At 42.7% G+C, this 12,170-nt stretch overlaps 2 protein-coding genes across 2 annotated transcripts; one reads left to right on the top strand and one right to left on the bottom strand.

The window, feature by feature from the left end:
- Positions 1–1,003: 1,003 nt before the first annotated feature.
- On the bottom strand, positions 1,004–2,923 carry LOC310818551 (uncharacterized protein; the record flags this gene model as incomplete). Its single annotated transcript, XM_083689534.1, has 3 exons — positions 2,850–2,923; positions 1,711–2,193; positions 1,004–1,137 (listed from the first exon to the last, which is right to left on the bottom strand). The coding sequence occupies exons 1-3, from the start codon at positions 2,914–2,916 to the stop codon at positions 1,004–1,006; spliced, it is 684 nt and encodes a 227-aa protein (XP_083545660.1). The 5' UTR covers positions 2,917–2,923.
- Positions 2,924–5,476: 2,553 nt separating this feature from the next.
- On the top strand, positions 5,477–11,044 carry LOC310818995 (palmitoyltransferase ZDHHC23-A-like). Its single transcript, XM_083690155.1, has 5 exons — positions 5,477–5,766; positions 6,912–7,059; positions 7,177–7,857; positions 9,340–9,507; positions 9,817–11,044. Exons 2-5 carry the CDS (start codon positions 6,941–6,943, stop codon positions 10,091–10,093), a joined length of 1,245 nt encoding a protein of 414 aa, XP_083546281.1. The 5' UTR covers positions 5,477–5,766; positions 6,912–6,940; the 3' UTR covers positions 10,094–11,044.
- Positions 11,045–12,170: the final 1,126 nt, after the last annotated feature.

The raw sequence follows: 12,170 nt of genomic DNA, 5'->3' as shown, positions 1-12,170 counted from the left end.
CAGGTTTACTGATGGAGAGCAAATCGCTTATGCTATGCAATTCATATATTGACTCAAATGTGTTGATGAAGTGTTTCGACACATTTAAAAACAAGCAGACGTTTTCAAACAATTTGACATGTTTTTTCACCAACACATATACACTTAAACTCAAAACGCCTTGAAAACGGCATAGTTACACTAGCTGAAACTCCTAGCACAGTTGTATGGTTCCTCCTGTGGCTATTTGAATCCTTAGATGCCATTCAGCCATTGAGCAGTTAGCATTACACATAGCATAAACCATGTTTCTAGTTTAACATTTCTTACTGTGAAAAACGTCCAAAAGCCTAAATAACCGGAAAATATATGCTTAGTATTCTGAAATGCATAAACTCACAGAAATGACAAAGCAAAGCAAGGCACACAAACACATACACATATTCAGAGGAAGGGTGCCATAAATAGTGTCCAGAAATGGAGTTGGTCCCTCAGACGGATGAGATGTGAATCATCTTGCCAGGCAGGAACAGAAGCAGGGGTGCAGTTGAAAAAAGAGAAGAACAAAATGTCTCACACCAGTGAATCAGTCAGTCCTCATGACACCAGAAGAAAACAGGAATTAAAGGGATATAGATAGTCATTTGTCCTGGTCTCACCCTGTGAAGAGAAGAAAACAGGATGGATTTACCCAGTGTATAGACCTAGTAGTGAATCCTAAAACATTCTCTCTGTCTCTGTCACCTGCTCCTGTCCATTTCTGTCTGGGCCATGGTTCTGGAGTCTGACACTGGATCTATGTGCATGTGTGTGTGTGTCACAGACACAGCAGGGTATGATTTGGACTGCAGTGAGTGTAAAGGTCCTCTCCATCATCATAGCTGGCACACTAACAAACTCCCAGTGACAGAACTACAGCAGTGTCTTATTCCAGCTGAGGCTTCAAGGGGTTCTTCTTACCCCTGACTTTTCTGAGTGCATTCTTCCATCTGAACATTCACCCAGAGTTGACTCTCTCACCTTCTCACTTCTGCATACAATTCAGCTTATCTTTCAACTGTGTCAGTGTCACAGCTATAAGCCCCCCAACCACACCCACAGCTGCCACGACGATGCCAATCAAGGTGCCCACTGACCCGTCCTCCATTACGAGAACACCTGTGGAAGGAGATCTGGTGAGAGCTCATTCAACTGTATGATGATGACGACTGGGCTTGGACTCTACAGCTACATGCTATACTCATAACTACAGGATGTATTGAACAGGTTTGTATCAAGCCAGATCTATCTATGCCAGGGGTTCCCAATCTTTTTCACCTAATCAAATTCACACACCCCCCTTTTGAAGAAAAAAGCACATTGTATTTTCTATATTCATATATCAGAAAAAGTCAGTCACTGCCTGAAGGTGTCTTGGTATAATTTTGTTCAGTTTCATGCTGTCATTATCCTGTTTCCTCTGTAAATAATGCGCTCTGGCAATGTCGTAGAATTGATTCATGTAGTTATTTGCATTTTTTTGTATAATGCCTCAAATCTACCAAGGTGTCATGACCACCCCCCACCCAGGTTGGGAACCACTGATCTATGCCATTCTCAAATAGTAAACAACAATATAATTTAGATATGAACAGGCTCAGTCACTGAGTGTTGCCTGGCCACAGCTGCTCCTTACTGCTAAGCTTGTTATTCCCTGGCAAACTATCCGGCATTCCTAACTCAGGTCCTTACGGATGCTTAGCTTTGTCCCACTGCCCTCTAGAGTGGTGCCATTAGGGGGGGTGAGGAGACACATGTAAATGCCTCTGTCTTCTTTGGATACATTCCGCAACATCATGGAGAAGTCTCCAGCCACTGGGTTCCCACTGATGAACGCCCGGCCTGCAAATGTATCTTCAGAGGTCTGGTTGCCCTCCAGTACTACATGCCTCTCCTCTAGCCTGTTGAGCACCCACTGAACCTCCACTCCCTCCGGTTCACCTCCGGTCAGCAAGCAGGAGAAGACCACGTCCTCTCCCGCCACTGCTTTCTCTTTCTCGGGGTGCTGCCGCACCACAAGGCCCCCCTCGGTGGACTGTGAGGTGTTGGTTGTGTCGGAGGCGGGCTCTTGTTGTGCTGGGGTGTCTGTTACAGGGCCGTGAGTAACAGCAGCATCTTGAGTGAGGTTAGGCAGAGTAGCACCATCACAGACTAAACAGAGAGAGAGAAGTCCCCCTGTCAAAAGGAGAGGCACGGTTACACACACACTGCACACACACATACACACACACACACACACACACACACACACACACACACACACACACACACACACACACGTGCACGCACACACACGCACACACTCCAGTCTAGCTGCTATAAATACTCTGGAGTAGTGACACTAAATCTCTTTTCTAAAATTAGAGACACAAAAGTCACACGGATTAAAGTATCAAAATGCTGCTGATCACGAAGCTCAGGGCCCAGCACAAACTGTCTTTCATGGCAGGAGTAATTCAGGCAGAAACAAACAAATCAGGATTCAACTCTCTGAATTTATGCTGGGCCTCACATGCACACTGAAACCCACAGATGCATGGTCACATAAGGTACTCCATTGATTGAAAACGTAATGAAAACATTACTGTATCGTCACAACTGTGAGAGGCTGGAGTTTTGACATTGGATATTGAATCATCTGATGTTATATAACTGTTGTTCTACAGTACATACATCAATAGTGCAATCAGAATTAATCAAAGGCAGTTGTGATGTGGAATGTGTATGTGTACTGTATGTGTTTATATGCTTTGCAAGTGTCTCTAATCTAATCTAGTCTGAATTGTTCTGTATCGATTTGAGTTGTATGATGAGGGGAAAGGCTTTCTTACCTGCGAGTGAGGCAAGGAGCAGGTGAGGAAGGAAGAGTGGGGGTCGGAAGAAACACAAGGGGCCCATAATGATCTCAGATCTCAGCAGCACTGAGAGATGTGGCAAAGGGGAGAGCCTCTAAATCAGCCCCCTCCTCTCCCACCCCATTATACACACATGCAAGCACACACACACACACACACACACACACGCACACACACACACGCACACACACACACGCACACACACACACACACACACACACACACACACACACACACACACACACACACACACACACACACACACACACACCCTCTGACATAGCTATCTGCTTTCCTACAATTCATTTTTGCATGGCACACAACCTAAAAACACACACACACATACACACACACACACACACACACACACACACACACACCAACATCTCCTAAGATAACTCATGGATAACAAATGGAATTGTGTGTAATTAGTTACACTCAAACATGCTCAGAAATTCAGACACTATGTAACCTCAGAGAGACTCATCTAGTTTCAAGTGAACATTGATGATTTGCATATTATACTTGGCAAAAGTGTTAACTCTTTGATTTACGGAATTCACATTCAGTGAATGATAATGTGGGCAAGGAAGGAAGATGTTGGGAAGGAACGAAGATGTTTACTTCAGTGAAACCTGCTCAAGTTGTTTTTAGCAATAACAGTGGTCATGGCCAAATGGTACATCATGTCATGAAAATTATCAGATGATGAAATGAAAATGACACAAGGGTCTCTGAGGCCCCTCAGTGGTGGCTTTATGACATGACACCCCAGCATAGAAGCCAAACTATTTCCCTGCTTTGAAAACAGTATAACCTTAAAGCTTTACACATACATTACTTCATCCCACTTTTGCTGACAAAGGCTTCACATTTTAGATAACCCTTCTTGTCTGCTCCTGACTGCATTAACCCGACAAAAATAGATTAGAGAGTCTGTATCTCATAGGTAAAGTGCCTCTTGGTTCCGGCTCCATCTTGACTAATGGGAGCGTACCCCACAGGGGCAAGAGTAGCATCATCGTTTGCATTGATTCAGTCTATGTAAACAGTATCACTAAAGTGAACATTAAGAGGATTAAAATGTCTCCCCATTTGTGTGTGTGTGTGTGTGTGTGTGTGTAATGGCCATGCTGCAATTTATTTCACAGTATGATACCTAGTCAAGGTCTCTCATGAAGAAGTGAAAACTACTGTATTATGAAATGTGTAAATGTGTTATTTCCAGTCAATGGGGTATGTGGGGTAATTCTTTTCACATCACTATAGTCCAAATAACATGTAAACGGATACAAATGTGCCTACAGTATGTTTTTGTTATCATGTGCATGTGAGAAAGCTTGTCTGTGACCTGTTTTTGTTGCTGGCTGCTCTTTCTTGCTGTAACCGCACGCCTGGGCCTTGGCTCAGATCTGCCATTTGGGTTTTGATTATGATTTGACCCCCTAGAAATCTATATTTGTCGAATCTCAAAATGTGTTCTCTCCACAACATGTGCTGCATGGCCTCTATCCACCATCATTTCTGCGTACACTGACATTTAAGGTCATTTCAGACATTATCAAACACATCCAGGTCATTCCAGCAGGGCATTAAGTCACATAGAGCTAGTTTCAGCCACAGTGACACTTCTAGACTCTTCTGAGTGAGCAAAGAGGAAAGGTCCGATTGCAGCAGGGGGAAGAAATATGATACCAAAGGGTGGGGCTGTTCCACGGATCCTCTCATTCAATACATAACTGCCTGTCTCATGTCTCCCCCACTGACGCCCACTCATCTGTATGGATTATCAGTTGTTGTTGTTGGGCTTTCTCACACCTCAGTGTTATCAGACAAACATGCAGGGGGACAACAATGCCAACCCCTTTTCATGGAGCCCTGCTACAGACACACCAGCCAGTAGTGAGATTACAAAGTAGAATCTAAACTTACATGTCGGAAACTCAAGGTCTAAAACCTAAATGGTATCAGACTAATTTTAAAGGCCATTAAAGCAAGAGCACGCAACTGAGACTAGTGAGTGACTTGCAGGACTGTAGAACCCATGGCAGAGATGGGTGCTAGTCAATTCATAGGTGTGAGAGGGAGAGTTTGTTTGTTTTTGATTTGATAATACATTTAGGTCTTTCTATTGAGACCTTGCACAATGATACAGGTGCACATATTGAAAGGACCAACATACAGTGCAGCAGTGGCAATGGATAGAAAATAGTAGATGATCTCATGTAGCTAATGACAGAGACAAACTGACAACTACTCTTCAACTCTAAGGACTATGCAGGTAAGCATATAGGTGCTGCTCCCTAAGTCCTCCACAGGATGTCAGTTTCATTGAATGAATGGAGATATGTTCATTTCAGTGTTTATATGTCTAGATAACAACTCGAATGAGCTACGCGTTTGCCTTGGGGGATTTAAGTTGTCATTCGAAAGCGTTGTAGTGACAGTCCCTGTGGGAATTCGTGAAATGCGCACCACCATCTCTCCCGCTGCCAGAAACACTGTCGCCACCACGGCAAGCATGCCAATTTCCTTTTTCAACACTGTCACCGGACCCAGTCATTAACTGACTACTCTCTCAAACAGTACTTCGATGACATATTGCTACTATCCAACGGAATAAGGAGGACCTGAAGAAAATTATATTTTTTGAAAATCGACCGGGAAAATTGCGAGAAAAAGTTCTTCAACTGGGATATTTGGGATAGGTTCTTGCAGTTGGCAGCCACTTCGGACTCTTGACTAAGGAATGTTCGACCTTATAGGTTAATCCTATCAACCTGACTGCACGGCCATGGAGTGATCCCAGTTAACGGTCACTCTCCTGAACAAATAGCCTACATTGGGACATAGATGAAAGAAGAAATCGAATAGCTTGCCTGGAAAACAAAAGGTTGGTTATCTTCGAGAAGACTTTTATTTATGAAAAGCCTCAGTCCATTACAAACGTGAATGGTTAATAGTTAATAATTAATTGTATATGCTAATTATAATGGAACGTGCTTGTGCATCTCACTTGAACATCCCCCAGAAATTATTAGATATCTACATACCATCCAATAAAATTGCGTTCATAGGCCTATTGGTTTTAGATTTGCCCATTTTAATTATGTTTAGTATAATGAATCAACTTTTATTCGTCCAATTATTAATTCAACCTGTTATTTTTCAAATGCGCTCGGCATTATATTTTACTTTAAATTCACTTACTAAGGGCGAATGTATAGTCAATCCATATGTAAGCGCAACAGTAGGGCAACTTTAATCTACTCAAGGTCACAAAGCTATATTTGAAATAGAGTAGGCTTAATCAGATGACAACGCAATCAGCCGCTCAGAGCTGTACATTCCATCAATGCATATTGCTACGTGAGTTGGGGACCTTGGTTGGGTTGGCCCAGATAGGTCGTCTCTGAGGACATAGTGGCCTAGTTTCTAAATGTGATAATAGTACTGAGGGGAATGTATTGCATTGTGGAACTTGTTAAAAGCCATTTAAAATTATTAAATTAACTAAAGATCTATTTCCCTCTGCCACTTTAATGAAACCGAAAATGTGTGTGTGTGTGTGTGTGTGAGAGAGAGAGAGAGCAAGAGGCCGGAGAGAGAGAGAGAGGGGGGGGGGGGGGGGGGTGAGTTCATGCAAGTAATGGAGACCTTCAGATAACTTAAGTGAAATGCTGTCTTCATGATGATGAACTGTCTGTGGGAGATCAAGCTACCAGTAAATGGCTTACTCTAGTAAATCAAGTTATTATGATGCTTAGAGATGCATCATCCAGGACAAAACATTGAACCGTAGTTTGCTCAACTATGCTAAGATGATGTGTAAACTTGCCTGCAACCTGAACACTTATTTAGCCGTCTAGACTGGTTTAGTTCAAGCCACAACCCACACGCACACACAATTCTAGAGCAAGAAGCAAGTCGCTACAGAAGCGGCAGTTGACTTCAAGTATTATGGAAGGTGACATCATGTCACATTGATTGTTATGTGGCCTGACTGTTTCTTTTTACTGTTACTGTTTATTTGTACAGGAAGTCTAAGCGGTTCTGAATAACCAAGAATGAAGTGGGAGAAGTTTAAACCTCCTGAGCCTGGTGACCCAATGTGTTGTTGTGAGTGTGATGTAAATCACTATGGATCCTGCTGTGACTGTGAGGATCTGGACGAAGCCTGCAACAGGTGAGAGGGTGGGGTCGAGAAGAGGATCAGAGACTGAGAGGTACACTCCATGTTTAAAATGAAACCCCCTTCCCTCTTTCTTTTCTTTTTCTCTCTCTCTATCACCCTCTTTTTTAGATGGCTAAAGGGCAAGCCTCAGAAGCTTCATTCACTGTCTCCAGGGATTGTTGCAGTGATGGACCGGCTGAGGGTGCCATTGTTGTCAGGGGACAGGCAGGTGGAGATCTCTATGGTCCCAGCTTTGGTGCTTCTTCCTCTTCTACTGCGGGTGGCAGCACTACACTTCCTGCTGGGCATAGTCACTCTGACAGCACTGCCTGGCCTGGTGCTGTGGTACTACTACGCCACACACCGGAAGAAGAGACGCACCCTATTCTTCCTCACCTTGGCCCTTTTCTCCCTAGCCTACATGTACTTCCTTTTCATCACAGAGGTCTTACCTCGCGGGGACGTCACTCACCTGCAGCTGTTGACCGTGACAGCAGGTATGGTTCTCACTCTGGTCTGCCTTGTACACACCAAGAGGCGGCCAGGCTTTGTGAAGCCATCCCTGGCTGACTCACACAAAAGCATCATCACCAGTTATAACGAACTGCCCGACAAAGACTCTGTTGACCATAGTGGAGCTGGCCAGCCAGTGGTGTCAACCACCTCTGAGAGAGCAGCGGAAAGGCAGGCAGGGTTTCGGACCATGAAAGGGGGCAGGTGTCCTGTGTGCAGAGTGACGCGCCCCCCACGGGCAGGACATTGCAGAATCTGTGGAGCCTGTGTCCAGCGCCTGGACCACCATTGTATCTGGTGGGTGCCATTAAATACCTCTGTCTGTTTTGGGGGGTCATTTGTGAATCATTTCTTACATCATTCGTCTGGTGGAGGCAGGATGACCAGACTGATTGATTCAGACTACTCAACAACTAGACCATGGAAAATGTGTCTTTCTTATCATGCCCTCCATAAGTTTTGGAAAGAGGAAGCATTTTGTCTTCTTTTAGCTCTAACCCTAACCCTAACCCTAACCCTAACCCTAACCCTAATCCTAACCCTAATCCTAACCCTAACCCTCTAACCCTAACAGTTTGGATTTTAAATCAAACAGTTTCTATGGGGTCAAGGTAGAGATTCTCAGATTTAATTCAATGTTTTTTTTTTTTAGATTGGGTTCACCATTTAGGAAGTACAACATTTAAACATATTCCCCCTATTTCAGGGCTCCAAAGGTATTGGGAAATACTAAATACTCTTGTTAAGTATTTGGCTGATTCAATCCTTTGCATACAATAACGAGTTGTTATTGTTTTGTTTTGAGGTCTGTTTTGAGGACTTTTTACCTAAAATCTTATCATCAGAAAATGAAATGCATGTTCAATTGGATTTAAATCTGATAATTGACTTGGCCAGTCAAAAACGTTACCGCTTTTTGGGCATGAAAAACTCCCTAGTATGGCAATATGTTTTACAAATGATGTAACGGAGCACACCTGACAAACCAGAAACACCTGTCAAGCCAATTTTCCAACACGTTTGGTGCCCTGAAATAGAGGGACTGTGTATAAAAAGGGTTGCAATTTCTAAATGGTGAAACCAATCTGAAAAAAGAAAACATTGAATTAAAGCTGAGAATATCTACTTTAACCTCATATTAATTGTTTTCAAATCCAAACTGTTGAAGGATAGAGCTAAAAGAAGACACAATTCTTCTTCTTTACAATACTTATGGAGGGCACTGTGTCAGTATATCTATCCTGCAAACTCATAAACCGAAAGACAGGATTTAGCCTAGATACTGTATAACCACAACTACCATAACCACAGTTTAATTGGTTTAATTGGGTATTTTAAGCACAAACAATTCTCTCCCACACTAGACCATCTCAGGAACTCTCACACTTTCAGGCCAAAATGACATCACAAGATCTGACCAGGCTGTAGAGACATGTGCAAAGCCCACAGGGGTTCACCATTCAGCAGAGTGAAGCAACCTGACCTCAAACCAGGACAATCTGTTACGTATGGTATTTAGTAGCTACTGTAGCATACACCAAAACAACCATACACAGTTAGACTATCTACAACTATCTGCTCTCCCACCTGCAGACATGCAAAGATGTACTGAGGGTGGTACTATTGAGGGGATATAAGACTGGCACTACAGTGTCTTGTCCCTCTGTATGTGTGTGTTGTGTGTGTGTGTGTGTGTGTGTGTGTGTGTGTGTGTGTGTGTGTGTGTGTGTGTGTGTGTGTGTGTGTGTGTGTGTTTTGTTTCTGTCACTGCTGAGGCAGGATAAACAGCTGCGTGGGCCAGGCCAATCATCGCAGCTTCCTGCTGACCCTCCTCATCTTCCTGTTGACCTCTCTGTATGGGATCAGTCTGGTGCTGCGCAGCGTGTGTCCTCGACAATACTTGCTGACTGCCCTGCTTTACTGCCCTGGGGTCTACAATCAGTACAGGTACACCCAAGCATACATACAGTACATGGAAAAATGGTAATGACATAATTGCATGATAATAACAGTAATAGTGATAATAATCAACATCATCATCTTCATCAGGGAGTCATGGAAACAAGCACCACCACTGTATATTATTTGGCACCAGATAGTTATCAACTGTGTCAAATTATTATTTCGGAAAATGACCATGTATTTTTTGTATGAACGTATCTTTTCTGGAAAAATCTGCACTGTAAAGTAAGACTTATGTTTGTATTTAGTACTTTAATTTAGTATTTTAACAGCTTATAAACGATATCTTTCTAGCTCCGCACTGTGCTTCACTTGTGCCTGGTATAGCAGTATGGTCACCGGGGGATTACTACACCTGCTGTTGCTGCAAGTAGTCAATATCAGCTACAACGTGACGGAGCGTGAAGCACAGCTTGCCCTGCGGAACAAAACCGGCCAGACTCGTCTGTGTGGCCTCCTCGTCGACACGGGGGTCTACTCACGTGGCTTCTACCAGAATTGGGCAGAGTTCCTCACCATGGGTGAGGCTGCAGAGAGACCCACCTCCTCCAGCCTGTCTGACTTGGTTTAGCCCTGGTGTTCAGCCACATCACCCTGCCCACCTGTGAGCTCTGCTCATTTTCAACTGGCAGAGTCTCTTCTCTACAATGTTAATGGGGGGTACGGGGTTAGGGACTGCGAGTCACACTTTAACTCTCAATTGCTATTGCTACTGTATCAGCGTCTGCAAAGCCCACGATCACAAACGCCTCTTTGAAGAACAGACATATGTTCAGTATGTTATCATTACTGTAATGTTAGAGACCTCTACATTCCAAAACCTCAGGTAGAGAAAATGACTTCAGGTTGTCATTGATATAATATATGACATGGGGTGAATGTCATGCAATGGATATTTTCTCCCTCAGAGACAAATATTTGCTCAATTTCACTGTTCCTCTCTCTCACCAAAATGGTGCAGATACTCAACCATGGTCGACTAAATAGGACTGTTTGAAAAATAACAGATCATGTCAGGAAACATAAATGATTGAAAAATAACAGATCATGTCAGGAAACATAAATGATTGAAAAATAATAGATCATGTCAGGAAACATAAATGATTGAAAAATAATAGATCATGTCAGGAAGCAAAAATGATTGAAAAATAACAGATCAAGTCAGGAAACATAAATGATTGAAAAATAACAGATCATGTCAGGAAACATAAATGATTGAAAAATAACAGATCATGTCAGGAAACAAAAAAGACATTTAAATGTTTTTAAATGTTGAGTGTAGGCTACGGCACCGTGAAAATAAGTTGATACATTTCATATTAAAGACAAACACGTAGGCACACACCACACATTCTCTAACACACCGACGCCCATATTCACTCTCACACACATACAAATGCTTGATAAGGTGCCACACTGTTATGTGATTGTTAAGTGTGTGTGTACAGCTCTTGAATTCTATCAATACTTGTCATGCTCAGTCTTTGAATCGTGTTTGTTTCTCATGCCAATAAAGTTAATAAAGTCCAACTGAATAGAGTGAGACACAATGTTGATGAGGTGGGCAAAATACAACTCTGATGATAGAGAAGTAGTTGCTCGGTTCTCACAGGAAGTGGTGAGAGAACGCCTCATCTCAAAACTGTGTCACCACAAAAAAGCTCAACTTGACAACGTGAGACAATGTGTCTAACACCAGGTGAAGACAGCAGGCTTCGTATTGACGTGTATGAATAGTATTAACATGCAGTGCCCTCCGTAAGTAATGGGACAGTACTCCAAAAATTTGGATTTGAATTCAAACACTTACTATGAGGTACTGTATATATTGTCAGCTTTTATTCAAGGGTATTTTTGTATGTTGGTTTCACCATTCAGAAATTACAACACTTTTTTATACATAGTCCCCCTATTTCAGGGCACCATATAATGCACACATGTTTGGTATTCGGTCGACAATCCATTGCATGCAATAATGATCTCTGGTGATGCTCTACCAAGTCTGTCCTGCAGCCACCTTCACTGGTTGAATGTTGTGGTCTTTTTGCCTAAAATCTCATTCATCAGGAAATGAAATTCATGATCAATTGGATTTAAATCTGAAGATTGGCGTGGCCAGTCAAGAACATTACTACTTTTTGGCCCTGAAAAACATCCTAGTTGCTATGGCAGTATGTTTTGGGTCATTGTCTTACTGTATGATAAAACGCCATCCAATGAATTTGGAGGCATTTGGTTGTACTTGAACAGACAATATGTTTCTGTACACTTCAGAATACATTTTGCTGTATCAATTAAGACAAGTTAGCCAGTTCTAGTGGCAGCTGTACATGCCCAAACCATAACAACTCCACCATGCTTCACAGATGAGGTGGTATGCTGTACATGCCCAAACCATAACAACTCCACCATGCTTCACAGATGAGGTGGTATGCTGTACATGCCCAAACCATAACAACTCCACCATGCTTCACAGATGAGGTGGTATGCTGTACATGCCCAAACCATAACAACTCCACCATGCTTCACAGATGAGGTGGTATGCTGTAAATCTTTGGCAGTTGCTTTTTTCTCCAAACTTCCTCTTGCAATCACTCACACATGATAATATTAATCTGTCCACAATACCTTTTTCCAGACCTCTGCAG

This window comes from Argentina silus (assembly GCF_951799395.1).
Source record: "Argentina silus genome assembly, chromosome: 2".
Classification (NCBI taxonomy): domain Eukaryota; kingdom Metazoa; phylum Chordata; class Actinopteri; order Argentiniformes; family Argentinidae; genus Argentina; species Argentina silus.
The sequence above is the reverse complement of the archived record's forward strand: the minus strand, read 5'-3'. Positions and strand labels throughout refer to the sequence as shown.

Bases quoted from the DNA above. Each gene is read 5' to 3' on its own strand.
- LOC310818995 (XM_083690155.1), top strand. From the start codon at position 6,941: ATGAAGTGGGAGAAGTTTAAACCTCCTGAGCCTGGTGACCCAATGTGT. The intron at 7,060-7,176 runs GTGAGAGGGTGG...CCTCTTTTTTAG, and splicing joins CTGGACGAAGCCTGCAACAG to ATGGCTAAAGGGCAAGCCTC. The intron at 9,508-9,816 runs GTACACCCAAGC...ATATCTTTCTAG, and splicing joins GGGGTCTACAATCAGTACAG to CTCCGCACTGTGCTTCACTT.